At 39.8% G+C, this 26,329-nt stretch overlaps 1 protein-coding gene across 4 annotated transcripts in view; it reads left to right on the top strand.

Annotated features, from left to right (window-relative positions):
• ocrl (OCRL inositol polyphosphate-5-phosphatase) overlaps window positions 1–26,329 on the top strand; it is a 117,900-nt gene that overhangs the window by 35,389 nt on the left and 56,182 nt on the right. For all 4 annotated transcript variants that reach the window (XM_087992051.1, XM_043704675.2, XM_043704674.2 and 1 more), the window contains 8 exons: window positions 2,174–2,281; window positions 4,490–4,609; window positions 11,284–11,392; window positions 15,531–15,692; window positions 19,728–19,829; window positions 20,929–21,043; window positions 21,787–21,903; window positions 22,427–22,614. In XM_087992051.1, coding sequence (XP_087848177.1) covers window positions 2,174–2,281; window positions 4,490–4,609; window positions 11,284–11,392; window positions 15,531–15,692; window positions 19,728–19,829; window positions 20,929–21,043; window positions 21,787–21,903; window positions 22,427–22,614 — 1,021 coding nt within the window. The remainder of the gene's footprint in view (window positions 1–2,173; window positions 2,282–4,489; window positions 4,610–11,283; window positions 11,393–15,530; window positions 15,693–19,727; window positions 19,830–20,928; window positions 21,044–21,786; window positions 21,904–22,426; window positions 22,615–26,329) is intronic.

The raw sequence follows: 26,329 nt of genomic DNA, 5'->3' as shown, positions 1-26,329 counted from the left end.
AAATTGGGACTTATTTCACAAACCAGTGGCAGAAACTGCTTGAAAAGCTAATAAAAAGGGAGAAAATTGATTATGATTGATTGTAAACAAACTGAGGCAAGTGTGAGGCCATTTGAGGATTTGACCTGGAATTGAAAGTGGGAGAAATGACATAGTATCAACCAATATTTTGCATCAGCCTTCATGGTGTAGGAGACTGTAAACCTCCAAAAGACATCGGATAAACAATTTGCAAATTGGAGGTCTTGAAACGCTCTTGTCATGAGGAACAAAGTATTTGACAAATTATCAGACTGAAAGCAGATAATCTGGCAAGACCAGGTGGCCTGCATCCAGACACTTTGACGAAGGTGGCTGCATGATAGTGAAACAACTGTTATTGAAGGAAAAAGTAATAGTCCCATTTAATAAAGAAGAAATGCCAGGGCACATAGGAAATCTAAACACAAAAGGGAAATCATGTTCGACACATTTGCTGGAGTTCTTTTGAGGATATAAGGAGTAAAATTGATAAAGAGAAACAAGTTGGTATTACTTACTTTGATTGCCAAGTGGCAGTAAATAGGGGGGCACATAAAAGGGTGTTGCGCAAGATCTGAGCTTACATTGGGGTTAATGTATTAGCATTGAATGGGGATTGATTAACATCCAGAATCTGGTATAATGGGTCTTTTTCAGGTTGGAAAGACCTAGCAAATGGAGTGCTGTAAGAATCAAGCCTAGATCTTTAATTATTTAACATCTATATTAATGACTTGGCTGAGGAGGCAGAGTGTAATGTATTCACATTTACTAATGATACAAAAATAGATGGGAGAGCATATTGTGCTGCAACACAACTACAAGAAGATTTGGTTGGTTGAGTGCATGAATAAATAAAAACATGATGGATGGAATTTAATGGAGGGAAGAGTGTGGTCATGAGTGTTGGTAGGAAAAATCAAAAGGTAACAGTTATTTAAATGGTGAGACTACAAAAAAAAGTGCATTGCAGCAGAAATGAATGTTCCTGTGCAGATTGCAGCATGTAATTAAAAAGGCAAATGGAATTTTGGCTTTTATTGCTAGGGGGTTGGGGTTCAAAAGCAAGGTGGTCTTACAACTGTTTAGGGTATTGGTGAGGCCCACACCTGTGGGCCCGTGTTTCAGAAAGAATGTCAGGGCATTGGAGGCAGTTCAAAAGAGATTTATTAAGCTGATTCCTAGGATGAAGGGGTTGTCTTATCGAAAATGGCTAAACAGGCTAGATCTATATTCATTCGAGTTCAGAAGAATGAGGAGTGATTATATTTAAACATACACGATATTTAGAGAGTTTGACAGGGATTGAAATTATTTCTACTAGTGGGAGAATCTTGAACTGGGGCCACAGTTATAAAATAAGGGGACATTCATTTAAAACTATGATGCAACGGTTTTTTTTCTCTCTGAGGGCAGTTGAAGTCTGGAATTTTCTACCCAAGAGAGTTGTGGAGGCTGAATCATTGAAAGTATTTAAAGAGAAGGCAATGTCAGAAGTCAGGTGACACCAGGCTATAGTCCAACAGATTTATTTGAAATTGCAAACTTTAGGAGCTTTGCTCCTTGGTGTGGAAGTGGTGAAGGGGCAATGTTCAAAAAGCTTGTGATTTCAAATAAACCTGTTGGACTATAATCTGGTGTCATCTAACTTCTGATCTTGCCTGCCAGAGTCCAGCACAGTCCATGTCATGGCTACTAAAGCTAGATTTGAAATATCTGTCAGTTGAGGGCTATAAGGAGCCAGCATGAAAGGAGTTCAGGCCTGGGGCAGATCATCCATGATCTTAAAGAATGTGGGGCAGGCTTGAAGGGAAAATGCCCAACTCCTCCTGTTTCTTATTTTCTAAGGATTTGGAAGGTGTTAAATAAATGTAAATGCATCTTTTTGGTCTCACTACTGGGGAAAGTCAATTCAACTGCTTTTTTTCAAGCTACATCAGGCGGGATTAAAGTAACCAGCTATATTGTGCTTTGCTATGCCCAAAACCTCTGCTGCTCTTTTACTGCCAGTGCTGTCAAAATATAGTTTGTTACCTTTTGAGCTCAGTTTCTCAGATACTGTCCTTACTGGCCTTTCAAAGTGTTCTCCTTACTAAAGGACTAATAGTCAGTGACAGCACTTCCTGTGATTCATTGTTTGTGTCTTTTTTAGGCTTATGTAGGATCCGTATACAAGGGGGCCAAACAAATTACCTCTTTGAGCTGCCAGATGATGAATACTGTCTCACTTTCCTCACTGAAGTGAAAAGGATCCAACAAGGTAAACAAGCTGCTTGAAATGTAAAATTGAACAGGGGTTGACTCCTGTAGGGCAAACATGAAACCTAACTTGTTTTCTCCATTCAATGAATGACTTGAAAAATGACGTTAGTTGAAGAGATTATTCAAAAATTTGCCATAGATTCAACTTCACAATCATTTGAGCACCTTCGTGATACTTACAACTGATTTTTGTCCAAGTTTTAAGACGGTAACAAAATATACGATGATATCTTTCTGTAATAGTTACATCACAAGATATCGCCAAAGTCATGGTATAATGTACTTAGTTGAGACACTGAATGGGTTTAAATTGATAAAGAGAAAATATGAGGGGGGGTGGTTTAGGCATACGTCAAGTTGATAAATCACCAAAAACCCAGATGAAATGTATTTCAGGTGATTGTGGGGAAGTAAGCAACAAAATTGTTTTGGCTTTGGCCACACTCTTTCAGTTGTCCTCAGATGCATCATGTTTCCATAGGACTGGAGAATTGTAAGTGTTACACCCTTGCTCAAAAAAAAATGCGAAAAACAGCCCTGTAACTACAGGTCATTTATTTTAACTATAGTAATGGGAAAGCTTTCAGTAATGATAATTCAAGACAAATATGAATTAACTAAGGGAAGACTGCACAAATTCGTTGAAAACAAATTGTGCTTACTCAGTTGAATTATTTTATTGATGCAGCAGCAGAATGATTTGATGAGGGTAATGTGATTGATGTGGTGTACCCAGACCTCTGAAAGGCTGTTGATAAAGAGGTCCATAATAGGCTTGCAAGTGAAGTTCATGCTCGTGGAATAAAGGGAAATTTGGCAGCATTGGTTAAAAATTGGCTGAGTGATAAGAAACTGAAAAAAAATGAATGGTTATTTTTCACTCGAGTGGAAGGTACATAGTGGGGTTCCTCAGGAATCCATATTTAGGATTAGTGCTTTTCTTTTTGTATATTAATATCCTGGACTTGAGTCTCCAAAGCACAATTTCAAAATTTGCAGATGAGGCAAAGCATGGTAGTATTGTGAATTGTGAAGATAGTGATAGACATCAAAGGACAGAGGAAAATTTGTTGGAATATGTAGACGTATGGCAGAGGAAAGTTAATGCAGAGAAATGTGGAGTGACTCGTTTTGGTACAAAGGTTGAAGAAAGACCAGAGAAAAGGTAAAATCCTAAGGGGTAGGTAGGAACAGAGCGATCTGGAAGTATATATGCACAAATTTAAGAGACCAGGGCAGATTGAGAAAGTTGTTATCAAGGCATGCCACCACTTTGACTTTATTAATGGAGACACAGAACACAAAAAACAAGAAAATTACTGTTTTTTTAACCAAATATAAGTTTGGCTTCAACTGGAATGTTGTGTCCAGTTCTCGGCACATGCTTTAAGAAGATTGTGAAGGCTTTAGAGAGCATGCATGAAGTATTTACAACAATGATTTCAGGGCTGAAAGACTTCAGCCACATGACTGGATTGAAGAAGCTGGGTGTGATCTCCTTTAGAGAAGATTTAATCAAAGTGTTCAAAACCAAGGTGGGTGCAGTCAGAGTTGGTAGAAAGTATTCACTTTGGCAGAAGAATTGAGAACCAGAGAACTCCAATGTTGGTTGAGGAGAAACTTTTATACAGCAAATGGTTAGGATTTGGAATGTGCTGTCTGAGTGTGTGTTGGAGGAAGATTCAATCATGGAGTTCACAAGGAAATTGAACAAGCTTTCAAAAGTGTTGTGGTTTGCAAGGCTATGGAGAAGGGCAAGAAAGTGGTCCTAGCTTAATTGTTCTTGCCAAGAGTTAGCATTACAGTGATAGGTTGGATGACTGCCTTCTTTGCTGCAACTATTCTGATTCTGAGTTGGTAATTTTCAGGTTTGTAAAACTGTTGCGACTCCTTTAAAATACATTTCTTTTCTCATGACTGAATCTTGATCTCAAAACTCAAATTGTGAAAAATTGTTTGCTGCAGAAAAGCATTATTTAAGCCATACTGTAAATATTTAGAGTTTCTGTAATCTTTGTAAAATCAAATAGCTCACAATTTGCCTATTAAGGTAAAGAATTTTATTTTTAAGTAATATATAGTCTTCATCTCAAGAAATCACACTAGGACGTTTCCTCAGTTGTTTCACAGGATATCAGCAGCTGTTGGTCATGTTATTTCTAATTGTAGAAATTGCATAACTGTTTTTTTCTTCCTTTTCAACAAGCTTTAACTAAAAGCATTGGAGCTGAGAAGGTAATAAAGGATCCATTTGGATTGGAATCAGCAAGTTGGCCCCAAAAGTTGGATCCATTGCATGGCAAACCAAGTGGAGCGGTTAACTCAGGTAATTGGTCGAAGTTATCACTCAGCAAACGTTTTGAGAATTAATTGGCAGAAGTTGGATTTGCTTATGATTGGAGCCTGAATTTATTTACTCAAATAAATAACAATAACTTTAAAAGTTGTAATATTTCTGAATAGTTGTATGATTTTAGTTGACCATGATTTGCTGTAGCTATGCTACAAAGACGAGAATTAACAGAAAACAGAATTTCGTGCTTCAGAGAAATGTGCATGTATGCATTGTTTTTCAACAATTTTTAAAGTATAAGTTTTGAAAACTGAACAATAGTGAATGTGTACAACAAATGCGTGTGTTTCATTCCTGAAGCATGTGATCAATCTGATGGAGTTATACTTGAATAGAGTACATTATAAACAGAGCACTTGTCAGAAGGCAAGGAAAATCATATTTTCATATGACAACATTCACAGGCTCAAAAGGAATGAGTAACCTTGGCTTGAATTGATCAGAGCAATAGTAGGTGAGAAAGAGTTGTTTTTAAAAACGACCATTTAAGAACCATTATGGAAGCCTTAGAATATATCTGACTTTAAACTCAGATTGAAATGGACTCAATTTTAATTCTAAGCTTGAGTGAGTTAAAACTTTGTCTCGTGTTTCTCATCCTGGCCCAAATTGATCCATCATTTTCGCTGATCTTTTACATTAAAGGTGCAGTTTGTCCCACTATCTTGGAATATATTTCTCTAGTCGTCGTCTTTGAGTTCAAACCGTTAAATCCTTAAAAATTCTAGTGAGATGGTTGCATATGACCTGTGTTATGATTGCAACCTATGTTATTACTCAACAAACTGGATTTCTAACTGAAATGTGACTTGGTAGGTTTTTTTTATTTTACAAAATAGTCTTTCACTGAAACATAAACATATATTGCTGCAAGACAGTTTTTAACAATAAAACAATTGGCCTAACAGCAAGGAACAACAAAATATTTTCAAGTCAGGATAGCAGTGATGTTCCCATGTATATCATGCTTTCAGTTCCAGTTTTTGAGAATTTAGTGACCTCTTCCTTGATTAGTCACACAACTGAGCTTAGACTTTCTTAGCTTTAAGCTAAAATACTTGCACTGCTCAGGTAGCCTATTTCCTACTTTTTCTGAACAGATTTTTAAAAAAGACATCCAGCACCAATATTTAATGGAAGCATATAATCTTCCCATAGCATTTACTACAAATTTCTAATTTGACACCACAAACAGATTGGGTCATTGTCACAGTTCTGTTTGTGAAATCTTGTTGTGTACCAATTTGTTGCTACATTTCCTACATTATAACACTGACTACAGTCAAAAATATTTCATCAACTCAGTGCATTGGGATCATTTTTCTTTTGCAAGTATTAGCATAACTTCTTGTTCTAGAAGAAAGTGTTTGACATAAATAACTTCGACCAGGATCCCTATGAACTGAAATACAAAAGCTTTCCAAGCTATGACTTTTGCCCTAAACAATAAAAAATAGATAATTTCTTGTCCTTCTAAACAGAAAGCAAGCTAGTGTGCTGCTCAGTCTTTACGTTGTTGGCTTGTAAAACAAATGCAAATGCAAAGTAAAACAAATGCAAATGAATTCCTGGGACTCTCCTTGTTTTTATCATTTTTTTTTTTGTTTTCTCCTCCATCCTGATTGTAAAAAAGCAGTCATGACTCCAGAAATACTAAATGACACACAGACCAAAACCTGCATGCCACTATTCAAAATAAAACCTGTAAATTATATTAAAATATATACAAATTACATAGCTTACATCAGGCTTGCCTCTCAGTGAAACAGATATTAACTTGAACTTACTGGCTGTTTTTATCACAGTATGCTTCTGATTTAACTTCTACAGTGAAAGAAATGCATCAGATCAACCACACTGAACCAGTCCATCACATTGCCAACTTGTTGCTGATGTGTATCATGAAATTTGGAAAGTAGTACACAAAATATGCAAACAAATAAAGCATGAAGTATTTCAGTATCGAGGAAGAGTTGGAGAGGCTTGTGTGTAGGACATGGTATGAGATAAATCACACTGAGCATGTTCTTATACTATCAAAGGCATTGCTTTCTAATTACAAAATAATTGCTCTTTGTAATTTTTATCCTGAAGTGCATAAAATTATATGGCTAGATATTCGATTTGGGTGTTACAATTAAAGTGAGTTTTATAGAGATTCAAATTAGAATGTGCTGTTTATGTGTAGCCTTTCAAGCTTAATGTACTGTGTATATTTGGAGCACACTTGTGACAGTAATATGTATTTGTGAAATTTGAAGAGATGGAAATAGTCAAAAGAAGGTAGTCAGTGTCATAATGTAGGAAATGTAGCTATAAATTGGTATACAACAAGGTTTCACAAACCGAATTATGACACTGACCCACTCTCTGTTTGTGGTATTCAATCCGAAATATGTACAATAAATGTTATGGGATAAATGATATGCTTCCATCACACATTGGTGCTGGATGTTTTTTTAAATCAATGTACCAAGAACTATGGAGTACATTCCACATTATAATGCAAGTTAATGAAGTTAGCAACTAATATATTTTAAATGTGCACTCCAACCAACTGCAATGCATTCATTTGCTGTATGGTGAGGAATAATTAAGTATTCAAATGACATTCCTGGTCATCAAAAGAATTTATTGTATTTAGTCAGCTTGCTATAGAGCAGTACTAACTTTAATTTTGAGGCAGTATACAAAATTTAAATCAAAGAAAATGGAGAGGAGGGAGGGGGATATTTATGCTATTTGAAAGAGCTAATTACAACATGTAATCCATGCTTGAAAGGCAGGGAAACTGTTAAGATTGCAGTATTTTTAATTAGTCATTGTTTAAATAACATACCCCGGACACCCATCTAATGAGTCTAATTTTTAAAAAAATTTATACAAGATTTCAGAACATCCTGGGAATGATTCTAGGATTATAAAATCCTGGAGAATTACAGGTCAGAAAGACACCCTTTGGTCCATCATGTCTGCACCGGTTGCCATACATCCACCTACTCTAATCTGATTTCCTAGCACTTGGCCTGTGGCTTTGTATGCTATGTCATTTCAGGCAATCATCTAAGTATTATAAAGTGATACAAATAGTTTCTGACTTCTTACAAAGTAAGTTCCAGATATCCACCACTCTTTAAGTCAAAAAAATGTCCTAAATTCCCCCCTCAACCTCCTGCCCCTTTACCTGAATGACAATTGTCATTCACAATTTTGTACATGTAAACCAAGGTCCCCCCTCAGCCTTCTCTATTCTTAAAGAAAACACACTAGATCATCTAGTCCCTCTTCCAAGCTGAAGTGATGACCCCATGCAATCGTGCTACAGTTCAGACCTCACTCAAGTCTTACACAGCTCCACCATAACCTGGCTACTCTTGTATTCAGTGCCTTGACTAATAAAAGCAAGAATCCCATACACTGCCTTCACCACCTTATCTCCTTTCACTGTTCCATTCAGGGATTTATAGGTGTGTAGACCATAATCCCATGGATTCTCAGTACTAGGCACCTACCATTCATTCTTTACTCCCTTGCATTGTTTGTCCTGTGAAGGTGCATCACCTCATGTTTATCGAGATTAAGTTCCATGTGTCAATTTTCTACACATCTTTTCAGCCCGTCTATATCATCCTGTAGTCTAAGGCTGTCCTTGCTACTTACCACACACCAATTTTTGTCCATCCGTGAACTTACTGATCATAATTCTTACATTTATGGCAAGGTCATAAATATACACTACAAACAGTAAATAACCCAGTGCCAAGCCCTGCAGTATGCCACTGGACACAGGCTTCCAGTCACTAAAACAAGTTTCAGTTGGTGCATTCTGCCTCTTGCCACTAATTTATTTTTGGATCCAAGTTGCCCTGGATTCTTTGGGCTTTTAACTTTGTTACCGGTCTCTCATGTGCCACCTTATCAGAAACCTCACTGAATCCATGTAGACTACAAGCACTGCAGTACTTTGATCCACATATCTCATCAGCACCTCAAAAAAAATCTAAGTTTATTCAACATCATCTCCCCTGACAAACCATGCTGACTATCTTTGTTTAATCCTTGTCTCTCCAAGTAGAGATTAATTTCCATTCCTCAGAATTTTTCCAATAGTTTCCCTACCACTGATTTTATGTTCACAGCCTGTAGTACCCTTTATTCTTAACTACCCTTCTTGAAAATGAGTACCATATTAACTGCCTTCCTTACCTCTGATACTACTTCCGTGGCCAAAGGTGATTTGACAATTAATGTCAGAGTCCCCACAATCGCCTCGGAGGTATGGACAGCGTGAGGAAAAGTTGATCTGGAGTATTATGCAGTTTTGATCTACCTAACTTAGAAAGTATATACTTGTTATGAAAGGAATGCAACAATTATTCACCAGCCTGATTCCTGCAATGCTGGGATCGTCTGAGGAGAGATTTAGAAGGATGGGCCTCTATTCTTTAACCATCAGAAGGATGATTGGAAGTTGAGAAATGCAAAATTATTGCAGGGCTTGATGGAGTAGGTGCAAGAAGAATGCTTCCCCTGGCAGAAGATGGAACTTGGAACCAGGAGATAAAGTCTGAGAATAGGGAGGGCTGGGATGTTTGGAATTTGAGATAAAGAGGAATTTCTTCACTTAGAGGTTAGTGAATTATTGGAATCTTCCACCCCAGAGGGCTGAAGAGGCTGTCGTTTTTGTTGATTAAATTTGTAAATATTAAAGCTATCGAGGGATATGAGATAGTACAGGAAGAGGATATAGAGGTAGGTGATCAGCCGTTGCTACTGTATTTGAGTGGCAGGGCTGGTTTGAAGGGCCGAATAGCATACTCATAGAGTCAGAGTCATACAGCATAGAAACAGACACTTCAATCTACCTCGACCATTCCAATCTGACCTAATCCCATTTGATAGCATTTGGCCCATATCCCTCTAAACCCTTCCTTTTCATACATCCACCCAGATGCCTTTTAAATATTGTAATTGTACCTACCTCCACCACTTCATCTGGCAGCTCATTTCATATATGCACTACCTTTGCATGAAAAGGTTTCCCCTCAGATCCTTTTTAAATCTTTCTTCTCTCGCCTTAAACCTATGCCCTCTAGTTTTAGAATGCCCCAACCTAGAAAAAAGACCTTGGTTATTCACCCTGTGCTCCTAGTTCCTATATTCCTATCCAAAAGTGAAAACGTTGGCTTATCACTCATCATTTTTTATTTACCCATGGATTGAGTGTGTAGCTGGCTGGGCCAGCATTTATTGCCCATTCCTAGTTGCCCTTGAAGGTAGCAATGAACTACCGTCATGAACCACTGCAGTCTATATGCTGTAGATGAACCCACAATGACATTCACCAGGGAACTGCAGGATTTTGATCCCATGGCAATGTATTTCCAAGTCAGAGTGATGAGTGTCTTGGAGGGGACTTTACAGGTGATGGTGTAACTACTGCCCTGTCCTTCTAAATGGAAATAGTCATGGATTTGGAAGGTGCTGTCTAAGGAACTTTGGTGAATTTCTGTAATGCATCTTGTTGATGTTATACACTTTGGTATTGAGTGTTGATGGTGAAGGGGGTAGATGCTTGTGGATGTTATACCAGTCAAATGGATGCTTTGTCCTGGATGGTGCTAAGTTTCTAGAGTATTGTTGGGGCTACATCTAGGAAGTAGGGTATAACCCATTATACTCTTGACTGTGTATTGTAGGTAGTGGAGAGGCTTTGAAGCTTCAACGAGTTCAGTTACTTACTGCAGGATTCTTAGTCTCTGACCTCTTGAAGCTACTATATTATAAATGGCTAGTCCAGTTGAGTTTTGGTCAGGATACTGAGGATAACTTGCATGCCCTTCAAAATTATACCATGAGCTCTTTCAAGTCCACTCAGTAGGTCACCAAGGTATCAATATAATAGCCAATTGAAAGATAGCACTGTCTCAGTGCTGCACTGGAGTGTCAGCCTTGATGTTTGTGCTTGATCCTTAGAAGGGCTTTTGAACCCATAGTCTCTTGCCTTGAGAGTACTACCAATGGAACCAGTGCAATCCCAATGTGAGGATTCTTGGTTTCAGGCAAAAGTTAAATCAAAAGCTCAAGGTTGAGTCTGCACCCTCAAGATGATGTCTACCCCTGTACAGTTTTAACAGCTGAATTGAAAGATGTGATGTTTGAGGTGGCTGTGAAGAAAGCATTCCATGGTGCGACCTCCATATGTCAGAATTGTAGCTTTCTGGAAAGATGTTGAGGTATGTTAGAGGTTTTGATACAGTTTGTCATGAGCCTGATACCAGAAAGAGTATAGTCTTTTGCAATACAATGAAAGTATGTTATGCTGCATGCATTCCCTTTGTTTCACTTGGAGTCTATTAACTTTCCTACTCTGTTTTGACCACCACCTTGCATCCACTTCCTGCGAACATCAGACAGGATTAAATTAACAACCTGCATCTGACCGGCCTGTCAATCTGGCTGGCTTCTGTGGAGGAATATAAAGCAAAGCAAAATTATAATGAGGTCCGGCACTGGTTTAGTAGAGCTCTATATTTCCAGATTGCACTGCTTCAGTATTGTTGTATCTGATTGTGCAATTCAGGTTGGATTATATATTTTTAAAAATCTTTAAAGTTGGTTAACTTAGCAGTTTGCTTCTCTGTTAGAATTTAGGTTTGATGATGATTTCAGTGATATTCTAAATCTGGAGAAGAAAAACCAACAGAACCAAACTGGAAGCAATTTTACAGCTGTGGCAGTGCCTCCTCGGATAGAGTGAGTAACAGATTTAACTATACTGATCCACTGTGTTGAGTTAGCTGGGACTACAGCTGGCTACTAAAATTTGCCTCAATGCCCATGGATGAGGGTGGACAAAGAACATGAGCCAGGATTTGTAACATCACATCACTTTTCAGTGTTCCCAGGAATGATGAGAAAACATGTGCAAGTTTAAATGTAAAAATTTATTTTCCTTTGAGTAGGAAAATCAAGCAGGATTTCCTTCCTTCTTTCCTCCCTAATTTGTTGACTACTTGCTGAGGTACAGTTCCACCAGTGCTGATTTCCTGCATGTACCTTGATTTGGTGACTGGTATTCATGTAAGACTTGACAATGAATATCAGCACACCTTTTAGCAGCAAGGATCAAACAACACATTAAGTATGTATGTTTTAGAACATAGAACAATACAGCGCAGAACAGGCCTTTCAGCCGACCTGTGAACTAATCTAAGCCCATCCCCCTACTCTACCCCATCATCATCCATGTGCTTATCCAAGGATTGTTTAAATCTCCCTAATGTGGCTGAGTTAACTACATTGGCAGGCAGTGCATTGTACCTCTTTACCACTCTCTGAGTAAAGAACCTGCCTCTGATATTTGTCTTAAATCTATCACCCCTCAATTTGTAGCTATGCCCCCTTGTACAAGCTGACCTCATCATCCTGGAAAAAGATTTTCACTGTCTACCTATCTAATTCTCTGATCATCTTGTATGTCTCTATCAAATCCCCTCTTCGCCGCCTTCTTTCCAATGAGAACAGACCCAAGTCTCTCAGCCTTTCCTCATAAGACCTTCCCTCCAGACCAGACAACATCCTGGTAAATCTCCTCTGCACCTTTTCCAATGCTTCCACATCCTTCCTGTAATGGGGTAATCAGAACTATACTGAAAATGTGTTGCTGGAAAAGCGCAGCAGGTCAGGCAGCATCAAAGGAGCAGGAGAATCGACATTTCAGGCATGAGCCCTTCTTCAGGAACCTAACCAGAACTGTACACAGTATTCCAAGTGCGGCTGCACTAGTGTTTTGTATTGTTGCAGCATGACATTATGGCTCCAGAACGCTATCCCTCTACCAATAAAACCTAACACACTGTATGCCTTCTTAACAGCACTATCAACCTGGATGGCAACTTTCAGAGATCTATGTACATGGACTCCAAGATCCCTCTGCATATCCACACTACCAAGAATCTTTCCATTAACCCAGTATTCTGCCTTCCTGTTATTCTTCCCAAAGTGAATCACCTCACATTTAGCTGCATTGAACTCCATTTGCCACTTCTCAGCCCAATTCTGCAGTTTATCCAAGTGCCCCTGCAACCTGCAACATTCTTCCGCACTGTCCACTACTCCACTGACTTTAGTGTCATCTGTAAATTTACTAACCCATCCACCTATGCCTGCGTCTAAGTAATTTATAAAAATGACAAACAGCAGTGGTCCCAAAGCTGATCCTTGTGACACACCACTAGTAACCAGACTCCAGGTTGAATATTTTCCATCAACCACCACTCACTGCCTTCTTACAGAAAGCCAGTTTCTAATCCAAACTGCTAAATCACCCTCAAACCCACGCCTCTATTTTCTTCAAAGCCTACCATGTCAAAGGCCTTACTGAAGACCATATACACCACATCAACTGCCATACCCTTATTCACATGCTTGGTCACCTCCTCAAAAAACTCTGAGGTTTGTGAGACATGACCTGCCCTTGATGAAACCATGTTAACTATATGCAATCAAATTATGGCTTGCTCGATGATTATAAATCCTATCTCTCATAATCCTTTCCAAAACTTTCCTGCAAACTTTCACGGGTCTATAATTACCTGAGTCATCTCTATTGCCCTTCTTGAACAAGGGCACAACATTTGCAATCCTCCAGTCCTTGGTACTAAACCTGTAGACATTGATGACTCGAAGATCATTTCTGGAATGGATGTTTCAGGTTCCAGGGTTTAGATTTTTCATTAAGAACAGGAAAGGCAGTAAAAGAGGGGGAGGTGTAGCCTTATTAGTCAAGGACAGTAAAATGGTGGCTGAAAGAATGTTTGACGAGGACTCGTCTACTGAGGTAGTGTGGGCTGAGGTTAGAAACAGGAGAGGAGAGGTCACACTGCTGGGAGTTTTGTAGGCTCCGCAGAGTTCCAGGGATGTGGAGGAAAGCATCGGAAAACTATTCTGGGTAGGAGTGAAAGGAACAGGGTGGTCATTATTGGGGACTTTAACTTCCCCAACCTTGACTGGAGATATTATAACTCTAGTACGTAGTGTGGATCAGTTTTTGCCCAATGTGTGCAGGAGGGCTTCCTGATATAGTATGTCGAAGGGCTGATGAGAGGGGAGGCACACTGGATCTGATGCTTGGGAATGAACTATGCCAGGTGTTTGATTTTGTGGTAGGTGAGCACTTTGGAGAGAGTGACCATTCGGTTACGTTTAATTTAGCGATGGAAAGGGATAGGTAACTTGCCACAGGCTAAAAGTTATCGATGGGGGAAGGGCAATTATAATGCAATTAGGCAAGACTTAGGATGCATAGAATAGAGTAGCGAAATGCAGGGGATGAGCACAGTCGAAATGTGGAGCTGGTTTAAAGAACAGATATTGTGTGTCCTTGATAGGTATGTCCCTGTCAGGCAGGGAGGAAGTGATAAGGTAAGGGAACTGTGGTTTGCTACAGTAATTGCATCTCTTGTTAAGCGGAAGAAGGACGCTTATGTGACGTTGAGATGAGATGGTTCAGATGACGCGATGGAGAGTTACAGATTAGCTAGGAAGTATTTAAAGAGAGAGTTAAGAGGAGCAAAGAGAGGACATGAGCAGTCTTTAGCAGGTAGAATAAAGGAGAACCATAAAGCTTTCTATAAGTGTGTGAGGAATAAAAGGTTGACTAGGATAGGAATAGAGCCAGTCAAAGTCAGAAGTAGGAAGTTGTGTGTGGACCCTGTGGAGATCGGAGAGGTCCTAAATATTTCTCCTCAGTTTTCACTCTGGAAAAGGAGAATATTGTAGAGGAGAAGAATGAAATACGAGATGTTAAACTAGAAAGGATCGAGGTTAGTAATGAAGAGGTGTTATCGATTCTAGAAGGAGTGAAAGCAAACAAGTTCCCTGGGCTGGATGGGATTTATCCGAGAATTCTTTGGAAAGCTAGGGAAGAGGTGTTGGAGACTTTGGCTTTGATCTTTAAGTCCTTTTTCCAGAAGGGATTACCAGATAACCAGGATTGGAAATCTGGATAGTTTTCCTACTTCCTATAACAGGACACCATAGCAAATTGTAGGATGTTCTCTGCCAGCTGGATAGATCTGGTCAAATGCGGATTTGCTTTATTTTGTAAGACTTCACCTTGTATTGTGAACCATTGATGAGCCATAATCTGCCATTTTTGATTGGATAGTGAAAAGTAAGTGATTCCTAAAAGCAATTGGTTATCTTTTATGCATTGCTTCAATCATGAATCTAAAGCAAAGTGCTGCGAACCTGCTCTCATAATTCAAGAATTTAAAAAAATGAGATTTGCAACTTTTGGAGTGACGAGCTTTGATGCAACAATGGCAGTGTGGAGCTAGCATTTGAGTTTTGACCGCTATGAGACCCCTTTTAAATGTTTTGTTTTTTTCCTTTGGTAGGCATAGCTTAATCATCTGCTCTCTGGGACCCAATTGCTGCTACAAGCACAGCCTTTTAAGAGGTGGGTCTTAGCTTTTTTCAGGGTAAACCCAGCAGTGTAAACTATCCTGCTGAGCAGCCCTCTCAACCACCTTGCCACCAGTCTTGATTCTGGAGTCACTCAAAGTCTGAGGTCTTAGCATGGGGGCTTGTTGTGAAAGGTTACGGAAGCACTGTTACAATTAACTGTTTTTCATGTCCAGGTAAAAGCTAAAGACATCGGCAACTGAGAAACTTTTTAATCTGTGTGCACTGGTTTTAAATCTTGAGTAGAATGACCACACAGATTGGTATTCCATTATTGTTTTTGCTGTTTACCTGTACTTGGCACTAGCTGTTCCTCACAGAGCAAGCTCTTTTAAGGGTTTGTATTCCTCTCTTTCTAATTCCTTTTCACATTCACTTTATAGCAACAATTGGAAACTTAATTATGTATGTATGTGCTTTATAGGCCAACTACTGAGAAGGATATACCACGGAATGGGCAACCAAGAGTATCCAATACCATGAGAAAGCTGTTTCAGCCAAGTAATCAGTCTGTTGCCAGAGAAGGCCTGATTAAGCATTACCTTGCACGGCGGGAGAGAGAGTATGTCAACATTCAGAATTTTAGGTCAGTATTTTCTTCCATCTCAATATGTTATAATAATATCTAATATAGATTGATTATTCATTTAATCTTTATAACATTTAGCATAGAGGATTCTTTTTTTCTCTATTTCTGGGGATGTTTTATTCTGAGAGCTTAATCACGCTTGTTTCATAGATGGAGAAGGGCAAAATCATAATCAAGTCTGAAGTTCAACTATCTAACAAATCTGAAGGGCTATCTCCATCCTGACAAGCTTCTCAGAAAGATTTTTTTTGCCTCTTTTCATCCATCTCTTCACAGTTTTCATTTCATAAAGTTACTGTTTGGTTGCAAATGATTCAAACGCCACCTTTTGGTGGCACAAAGAAAATGGCCATGTAAAGAAGGAGCTGATGTCATTCAGAAGTGACAAACCATTTTATAAAAAAGCTGAGAGAATGTTTTTTCAAATCACATTGGAAGCTGACCATTTTTACTGACCCAAGGATATTTTTACCAATTTATATGGGTAGCATTAAGGCAATTAAATCCTGAAAACGCTAGGATGTTTTATAGCACCAAAGTTCAGTAGCAAAGCAACAGACATTTAATAAGGTGATTATTGAATTAGATAATTAAATTTAAACACTCAGCAAAGAAGAAAAATAATCTGACATCAAAAGGGAGCAAAGTAGATGGCTGAGGGACCCCCCTCTCCCTCCACAGTGCTGCCTCCCGTGGTTTGGACTGAATGTGAAGAGCTAGAGGGAGCAGGAAAGAAAGTAGTCAAGCAGCAAGGCGATTGGAAAGGTGTGGTAATAAATGCGCTGACATCACTGTGTGGAATGTGGTGACATAACAGCATATGTGCAGCCACATTTTGAATCCTGCTGTGGCAACTGACATAACCAGTACTCTCTGCAAATAAGAAGGGGGCAGGCAACAGTTTTATCAGCTAGATAGGCATTCGACTATTTAGTCCATTTTCTTTTCAGTTTCCAGACTTTGTCCTTCGAGAATTGTGTGGAGTAATGGAAAATTTCCAGGCCATTTAACACTTTCTAATATTCCTTTTTGAATGTTATAGTTTTAAAAAGTTCATAGATTTTGCGACACGAAAACTTTGTGACTAGATTCCATATTTTAACCAAATATAATCTGTTACTATTGGTGTCATTCCAATAAGTTTTCTGTATCATTTCCCAAAATGGATACTCTGAACTGAATATATTATCTCCAACTACAAACTCATCATACAAAGTAATCCCCTGTGGATATTAGATGTCTGAAATAAAAATAGAAAATGCTGGAATTACTCAGGTTAGGCAGCATCCATAGAAAGAAAAATCTATTTAACATTTGAGGTCAATAACCTTTCATCGGAACTAGAGCAAGTTAGAAATATAATGCGTATTAGCGAGTAAAGGTTGGGTAGATTTAAAGAAAAGAGAAACGGGGAGACCATGGGTAGTGTTGTCACTGGACCAGCAACCCACCGACGTTCTGGGCTTCAGGTTTGAATCCCCTCATGGTGGATGATGGCATTTGGATTAAAAATAAATTTAAAAATCATCTGGAATTACAAACTAACAATGTCCTTTTAGGCAAGGAACACTGCTTGTCATTACTTGGTTTAGCCTACATGTGACTTCTGATCCAAAGCAATAAAGTTGACACTAATTTGTCCTGAGAAATGGCCACAGCAAGCCATTCAGTTTTATCAAACTGACTGAAAGTCTCAAAAGAAGAATGAAACTGTATAGACCATTTAACAGTGACCTACGGATAGGAAATGCCACTGGCAAACACAGCCCTGTTGACCTTGTAAAGTCTTCCTTACTGATTTCTAAAGTCTTGTGCCAAAATTGAGAATATTAGTCAGACTAGTCAAACAGCGTCATGTAATCATACTTAAGATAACATACCTTATAGACAACATTCCAGACAATATCAACACCATCTCTGTGTATGTCCTTTCCTGTCAGTGCTTGACAGTCAGCAGAGAATTGCCTTCGGAGTCCTCACTGTTTTCTATGGATCTCGTGATGTTTCATGGTATCAGATCAAATGTGAAAAATCACACAACACCAGGTTATAGTCCAACAGGTTTAATTGGAAGCACTAGCTTTCGGAGTGCCACTCCTTCATCAGGTGGTTGTGGAGGACACAATTGTTTAAATTGTTAAAAACCCACATGCACACATATACGTTTGTGGGGTGAATTTGTACTTGCAGAGTTACATTGTACTTTGCTCAAAAACTGCATGAATCAATGTAAGACTCTGTTAACACTTTTTAGATTAGAATCAGTCTAAACATTATGGCACGGGCAACACAGGGGGGTGGGGGGGGCGAAGATGGGAGGCAGTTTAAAAGAGATGTACGTGGCAAGTTTTGTGATGGTGAGTGCTTGGAACGCACTGCCAAAGGATGTGGTGGACGCAGATACAATAGCAGCATTCAAGAAACAACTGGATGAATACATGAATAGGAAGGGAATACTGGGATATGGATCTTCCTAAGTGAAGACACATTTTGCCCTTCCATACTAAAGTTATCGGAGCAGATTTGGAGGACCAAAGGGCCTATTCCTTTGCTGTGCTGTTCTTTGTTCTTAACCTCCTTACTAATGCTCAGTTTGGGTTCTGCCAAGGATCCTTTACCTCATCTCAACCTTTGTTCAAGCATGGACACGAACTGAACCTCAGAAGTGAGTGCCCTTCATATGAAAGCCACGTTTGACTGAGTGTAGCATTAAAGATTCCTTACAAAACTGGAGTTAGTTTTTCCCAGCAGGGAGTACCACTGAATAAATGTAATAATGAGCACACAGGGAGATGGTTGTGGTTGTGATCTCTGCTCCGGGACATCTCTGCATGAATTCCTTAGACTAGTCTCACAGGCACAACCATCTTTTACTGGTTCATCGATAAACCTTCCTCCCTCGTAAGGTCAGAACTTGGACAACTTGAATTTGAACATTTTGGATTTTGTGTCAAAATTGGGAAATTTGTCCCACAGACTAGTTAAGGAATAGCTTGTCAGTTGCATTCTTGGAATTATGCCTTAGCAGGCAATGTCACAGACACCACTGTCACCATTTGTTGCTGAGAAATCAGAAGACTGTGTTCATTGGGTATCCATTCTTTTTGAATACATTGTATAGGTGATTTTCTTCTGCACTGTGTAGAGCAGTGTATTCAAAAAGAATGGGTACCCAATGAACATAGTCCGCCGATTTCTCAGCAACAAACCCAAACAAGCAGACAAAACACGTCCAGAAACCCTAGCCACTCTTCCCTACATCAAAGACATCTCGGAAATGACTGCCTGACTACTCAGACCCCTTGGCATCATGATAGCCCACAAACCCACCAACACACTAAAACAGCAGGTAATGAACTTGAAAGACCCTATGCAAACAACAAGTAAAACCAATATCAACTATGAAATACCTTGTAAGAACTGTAACAAACCCTAGATTGGACAGACTGGCAGAAAACTAGCCACCAGGATACATGAACATCAACTAGCCACAAAAAGACATGACCCACTCGCACTAGTATCCTTACATACGGATGAGGAAGGACACCACTTCAACTGGGACAACACATCCATTCTAGGAAAAGCCAAACCGAGACATGCACGAGAATTCCTAGAAGCATGGCATTCTAACTGGAACTCTATCAACAGACACATTGACTTGGATCCCATTTACCACCCCCTGAGAAAAGGAACAGGAAATGACACCACCTGGAAACCCAAGGAAACCCAAACATATAAATAGAAAGCGGGCTACACCACCAGTGCTTCATTCGGGCACTCGCTGAAGATGTTACCTAGTATGGTGACAAAACATCTGAAAACGGACCTTCCAGCTCAGCAAGCAAACCTACATCCAGAACCTCAGCCCTGAGCTACAAATCTTCTCAAAACTCGCTAATGTCTATTTTATCTTCATGGTTACATCATATGATTAGAATTGGTATACTTTTTTAAAATCAAATATTCATTTTGCCTTTGTAAAGGTCAATCTTAAATTACAAATGAGAATTCCATTTATGATTCTGTCTCCAGGTTTTTTATTGGCACCTGGAATGTGAATGGACAATCTCCTGACACTAGTTTGGATCCATGGCTTCGTGCTGACCCTCACCCACCTGATGTGTACTGTCTAGGGTAAGAGGCATTATTAAATTGACATAAATAGTTTGTTTTATTGTTTCATGGGATCTGACCATCTTTGCACATCCTTAATAATTCTGCAGAATGAGCTGCCATCTTAATCTGCTGTGGTCAAGTGGCACTACTAGAAAGGATTTTTGGATTTTGGTGTAGCAAGTGGAGGAAAGGCGATGTAGGTCAAGTCAAGATGGTGTGAGACTTGCAGGTGGTAGTGTATAATTTCTTTTAATTCATTCACAGGTGGGAGCGGACAGTTTTGGGGGTGGACGGGAGGGTTAGGGTGGGAGCGGGCAGGGTTGGCAGGGGGCGGATGGGAGGGCGGGGTGGGAACGGACAGGTTTGGGGGTGAACAGGGGTGAAATGAGAGTGGGCAGGTTTGGGGTTGGACGGGAGGGCAGGGTGGGAGCGGGCAGGGTTGGCAGACGGGAGTGAAATGGGGGAGGGTGGGGTTAAGGGGGATGGGAGGGCGGGGTTGGGGTAGACGGGATTGGGGGCGAACGTGGGGGCAGGGTGGGAGTATATGGGAGTCGGGTTCTCGCATGCAGTGTGCTTTTGCCTAAACAGGGAGCAGACTCTGAGCCCCAGAGGAAATCAATTAACCGAATAATCAATTATTTGAACAAAATAGTGCCCATCCATCTCATTTGGATAATCGAGATTACTCTGGGTATATATATTGCATGCTGCTTCTGCTGTTTTGCATGCATGCAGCAAAGAAAATGGGATTAGAATAGAATGATGCTTGATTACTGGTGTAGATATGATGGACTGAAGGCACCCTTTCATGTTGTAAAGCTTGGAGTCCGATTATGGTGGTAATGCAGGAGAGAGCATCCTAAATGTGAAGTTTAGTCTTGGTCTTCATGAGGCCTGTGCAATGGTCATTCTTCCCAATACTGTTGTGAAAAGATGCAACTACGGAGGATGAGGTCAAGTAGAGCACCAATTTATTTTTATAATTCTTGAGTTACTTGTATATGTTGAAAATCATTTGAGCTGTATGCTACCTTACCTTTCAGGGTTCATTTTGCTCTTAGATGCAATCTTGCTCGAAATGTTAACTTCAATCACGAATTCTTTTACTTGATTTAAGTTTTCAGGAGTTGGATCTGAGTACCGAAGCTTTCTTTTACTTTGAATCTTCCAAGGAACAAGAATGGCTGAGTGCTGTAGAAAGAGGTTTGCACCACAAATCCAAATATTACAAAGTAAGTTAGTGTCTGCAAATTGCACAAAATTAGTTGAGTGTCTAAATAGTTGAGATTGATTCAAACAAACTGTTTCTTTTAAAGGACTTTCTTTTAATATGGCCTACCTTTTCTGTAGTTCTGTTACAAAGATCAGGCTGCGGGGGTGGGGTTGTGGTGGGGGAGATATCACCTTCCCATATTGGTGTCATTTTCCGTTGACAGTTTTTCATTAGCATATTTCTTGATATGCCAAAATTATCTTGGAACACTCGGTGTTGTGGGGAGAGGTCAATGGTATGCACAGGTAAATCTTTTTAACGGAAGAATGTTGTCTGAAGACAGAACTCACAGAAAGCTGAAATATAGAAAATACATGTGTCCAGTTGAGTAGAATGCCATTACTGTATCACAGAGGGAGTGTTAAATCATCTGGTAGATGTGATGCTAAATAAGGCTCTGTTTACATCAGAAATTCACTGAGTGGACGGAGTTAAAGTTCAAAGAAATTTGTTCTTTAATTTTCCAGGCAAGTGCCACCAGGTGCATGAGGTTTGAAAGCAGAGGATTTGCTAATTCTCACAGTTTTGGTGTTAATGACAATGGTGGACATAAGAAAAGGATAATTTTTAAAAAAAATGTGGCTCCAATTTCCCACTTCCAGAACTGAGACTGCAAGATGTACTGTTTCTCCATTTGTGTACATTTCCTGTCATTCATAACATTTTGTATCTCACTTATTTTTCCCCTTTACCATGTTTTAGATTAAATTGATTCGTTTAGTTGGAATGATGATGATCATATTTGTTAAAAAGGAGCATGAAAAGTACATAAGAGATGTGGAAGCAGAGACAGTAGGGACAGGAATCATGGGAAAGATGGTAAGAACAAAATTATTGAGCTCGCTGAAGAATATTATTTTTCATTTTACAGATACTGAATTTACAGTTTTTTGTTTACTACAATTCAGTGGTTGCTGGAAATATTTACCACCTTTCATATTAGTATAAAGCATGAGACAAAATAATTTTACATCATCATTTTAAGGTGTTTAATTATAAAAGAAAACCATATGTTTAAGATTGTTGGGACACTGCCATTAATAAATGATGAATCCAAAGGTTTTCTGACAAATCTAGACCTAGGAAAGAATTATACCTAACTTTGGCTTATGACAAATTGCATCAATTATAATTGATCTAGTGTTTACTGTTGTGCGATCAGAATATTCATAATACTTCAAATTATTTTTGTGCTACCTGTCTGTTTTTAAAAAAAAACTACCAAGTGCTTATGTTAAAATATAACATGAGATCTACCTTCTCGATAAAATATACAGATTTCTGTCAGAAATGAACCAGAATTCCAAAAGACTAAGTAACGTGCATGTGTTCCTGTTCTCAGGGTAATAAAGGTGGAGTGGCAGTGCGGTTTGTCTTTCACAACACAAGTTTCTGCATAGTGAACTCTCACCTAGCTGCTCATGTGGAAGACTTTGAGAGACGAAATCAGGATTACAAAGATATCTGTGCACGCATGATTTTCCAAGTAGCTCAGCAGAATCAACCATCTATAAGCATTAGTAAACATGAGTGAGTATGAAAACGTGCTTAAGAAATAACTGCTCATGGGGTCAGAGTTGAACAACTGATCCTCAGCCCCATGTTTGTGTAAGCACGGTCATTATTTTGAGAGTGTACATATATTGAGCTTAACAAAGTGAGGATGTTTGCACTGGGTAGTAAGATTCTATTGCAGTTAGAGCACCAGTTTCTGAACCTAGTATTCAGAGTCCAGAATAATACAAGAATATGTTTGAATGCAGTACATGGATGACAGGTAAAGTTGTGAGACTAGCGAAGAGGAAAAAGGATGCGTACATAAGGTCGAGGCGACTGAAGTCAGACAAAGCTTTGGAAGAATATTGGGACTGTACGACCAATCTGAAATGAGGAATTAAGAGGTCTAAAAGGAGGAATTTGTTATCCTGAGTGAGCAGGGTTAAGGAAAACCCCAAAGCCTTTTAAATAATGAGCAAGAGGGTAACTAGGGAAAGGGTTGACCCACTCAAACCCAAAGGAGGAAAGATATGCGTGGAGTCAGAAAATGGGTGAGATTCTTAATGAGTACTTTGCATCGATATTCACCGAGGAGAGGGACAAGGTGCATGTTGAGGTTAGGGATAGATGTTTGATTTCTCAAGGTCAATGAGACTGGTACACTTGAGAACAGAAGCGAGTCAAACAGTCAGGGCAAGCAGGGACAAGGTAGGACTAATAAATTAAACTGCATTTATTTCAATGTAAGGTGCCTAACAGGGAAGGCAGATAAACTCAGGGCATGGCCAGGAACATGGGACTAGGATATCATAGCAATTACAGAAACATGGCTCAGGGATGGACAGGACTGGCAGCTTAATGTTCCAGGATACAAATGCTACTGGAAGGATAGAAAGGGAGGCAAGAGAGGAGGGGGAGTGGCATTTTTTATAAGGGATAGCATTACAGCTGTGCTGAGGGTAGATATTCCTGGAAATACATTCAGGGAAGTTATTTGGGTGGAACTGAGAAATAAGAAAGGGATGATAACCTTATTGGGATTGTATTATAAACCCCCCAATAGTCAGAGGGAAATTGAGAAACAAACTTGGAAGGAGATCTCAGCTATCTATAAGAAAAATAGGGTGGTTATGGTCGGGGATTTTAACTTTCCAAACATAGACTGGGACTGTCATAATGTTAAGGGTTTAGATGGAGAGGAATTTGTTAAGTGTGTACAAGACAATTTTCTGGTTCAGTATGTGGATGTACCTACTAGAGAAGGTGCAAAACCTGACCTCCTCTTGGGAAATAAGGCAGGGAAATAAGGCAGGGCAGGTGACTGAGGTGTCAGCAGGGGAGCATTTTGGGGCCTGCGACCATAATTCTATTAGATTTAAAATAATGATGGAAAAGGATAGACCAGATCTAAAAGTTGAAGTTCTAAATTGGAGAAAGGCCAGTTTTGACGGTATTAGGCAAGAACTTTCGAAAGCTGACTGGGGGCAGATGTTCGCAGGTAAAGGGATGGCTGGAAAATGGGAAGCCTTCAGAAATGGGATAACGAGAATCCGGAGAACATATATTCCTGTGAGAGTGAAGGATAGGCTGGTAGGTATAGGGAATGCTTGGTGACTAAAGAAATTGAGGGTTTGGTTAAGAAAAAGAAGGAATCATATGTAAGGTATGGACCGGATAGATCGAGTGAATCTTTAGAAGAGTATACTTAAGAGGGAAATCAGGAGGGCAAAAGGGGACATGAGTTTTTTTGAGGAAGTAACAAAGAGGATTGATGAGGGTAGAGTGGTGGATGTGATCTATATGGACTTCAGTAAGGCGTTCGACAAGGTTCCCCATGGGAGACTGATTAGCAAGGTTAGATCTCATTGAATACAGGGAGAACTAGCCATTTGGATACAGAACTGGCTCAAAGGTAGAAGACAGAGGGTGGTGGTGGAGGGTTGTTTTTCAGACTGGAGGCCTCTGACTAGTGGAGTGCCACAAGGATCAGTGCTGGGTCCGCTCATTTACATAAATGATTTGGATGAGAGCATAAGAGGTACAGTTAGTAAGTTTGCAGATGACGCCAAAATTGGAGGTGTAGTGGGCAGCGAAGAGGGTTACCTCAGATTACAACAGGATCTTGACCAGATGGGCCAATGGGCTGAGAAGTGGCAGATGGAATTTAATTCAGATACATGCAAGATGCTGCATTTTGGGAAAGCGAATCTTAGCAGGAATTATACACTTAATGGAAAGGTCCTCGGGAGTGTTGCTGAACCAAGAGATCTTGGAGTGCAGGTTCATAGCTCATTGAAAGTGGAGTCGCAGGTAGATAGGATAGTGAAGAAGGCGTTTGGTATGCTTTCCTTTATTGGTCAGAGTATTGAGTACAGGAGTTGGGAGGTCATGTTCTGGCTGTACAGGACATTGGTTAGGCCACTGTTGGAATATTGTGTGCAGTTCTGATCTCCTTCCTATCGGAAAGATGCTGTGAAAGTTGAAAGGGTTCAGAAAACATTTACAAGGATGTTGCGAGGGTTGGAAGATTTGAGCTCTAGGGAGAGGCTGAACAGGCTGGGGCTGTTTTCTCTGGAATGTCGGAGCCTGAGGGGTGACCTTTTTGTGGTTTACAAAATTGAGGTGTATGGTTAGGGTAAATACGCAAAGTCTTTTCCCTGGGATCGGGGAGTCCAGAACTACAGGTCATAAGTTTAGGGTGAGAGGGGAAAGATATAAAAGAGATCTACAGGGCAACATTTTCACACAGAGGGTGGTACGTGTGTGGAATGAGCTGCCAGAGGATGTGGTGGAGGCTGGTATAATTGCAACATTTATGAGGCATTTGGATAAGTATATGAATAGGAAAGGTTTGGAGGGATATGGGCCTGGTGCTGACAGGTGGGAGTAGACTGGGTTGGGATATCTGGTCGGCATGGACAGGTTGGACTGAAGGGTCTGTTTCCACGCTGTACATCTCTATGACTATGGGTAAGGTACCAGGGAACTGGAAAATTGCTAATGTCCCCTTTTTTTAAAAAGATAGCAGGTATAATCTATGGTAATTACAGCCCTGTGAGCCTGACGTCATTGCTAGGAAGGCTACTGGAGAAGATACTGAGGGATAGGGCATATACCCATTTGGAAGACAATGGGCATATCTGTGATAGGCAGCATGGTTTTATGCAGGGAAAGTCATGTCTTACAATCTTAATAGAATTCTTTGAAGAGGTGACAAAGTTGATTTATTGAGGGAAGGAATGTAGATGACATATACGTGGAATTCAGTAAGGCAACCTTGGTAGTCTGATGAGGAAGCTGAAGTCGCATGGAGTCCAGGGTGTTCTAGCCAGATGGATAGAGAACTGGTTGGGCAACAGGAGACAGAGTAGTAGTGGAAGGGAGCTTCTCAAAATGGAGATCTATTATCTGTGGTGTTCCACAGGGATCTGTGCTGGGACCACTGTTGTTTGTGATAAATGATTTGGATGCAGGTGTGGGTTGCCTCATTAGCAAGTTTGCAGATAACACTAAGATTGGTGGAGTAGCAGATAGTGAAGGAGACTATCAGAGAATACAGTAGAACATAGATAGATTGGAGAGTTGGGCGAAAAAATAGCAGATGGAGTTCAATCCAGACAAATGCAAGGTGATGTATTTTGGAAGATCCATTTCAAGACCGAACTGTACAGTAGATGGAAAAGTCCTAGGGAACATTGATGTACAGAGAGATCTGGGTGTTCAGGTCCATTGTTCCCTGGAGGTGGCA

The sequence above is a fragment of the Chiloscyllium plagiosum genome, unplaced genomic scaffold, assembly GCF_037043375.1.
Source record: "Chiloscyllium plagiosum isolate Xiang-an unplaced genomic scaffold, Cpla_swu_hap1 HiC_scaffold_11, whole genome shotgun sequence".
Lineage (NCBI taxonomy): Eukaryota > Metazoa > Chordata > Chondrichthyes > Orectolobiformes > Hemiscylliidae > Chiloscyllium > Chiloscyllium plagiosum.
Note: the sequence above shows the minus strand (reverse complement) of the source record. Positions and strands in the feature narration are given on the sequence as shown.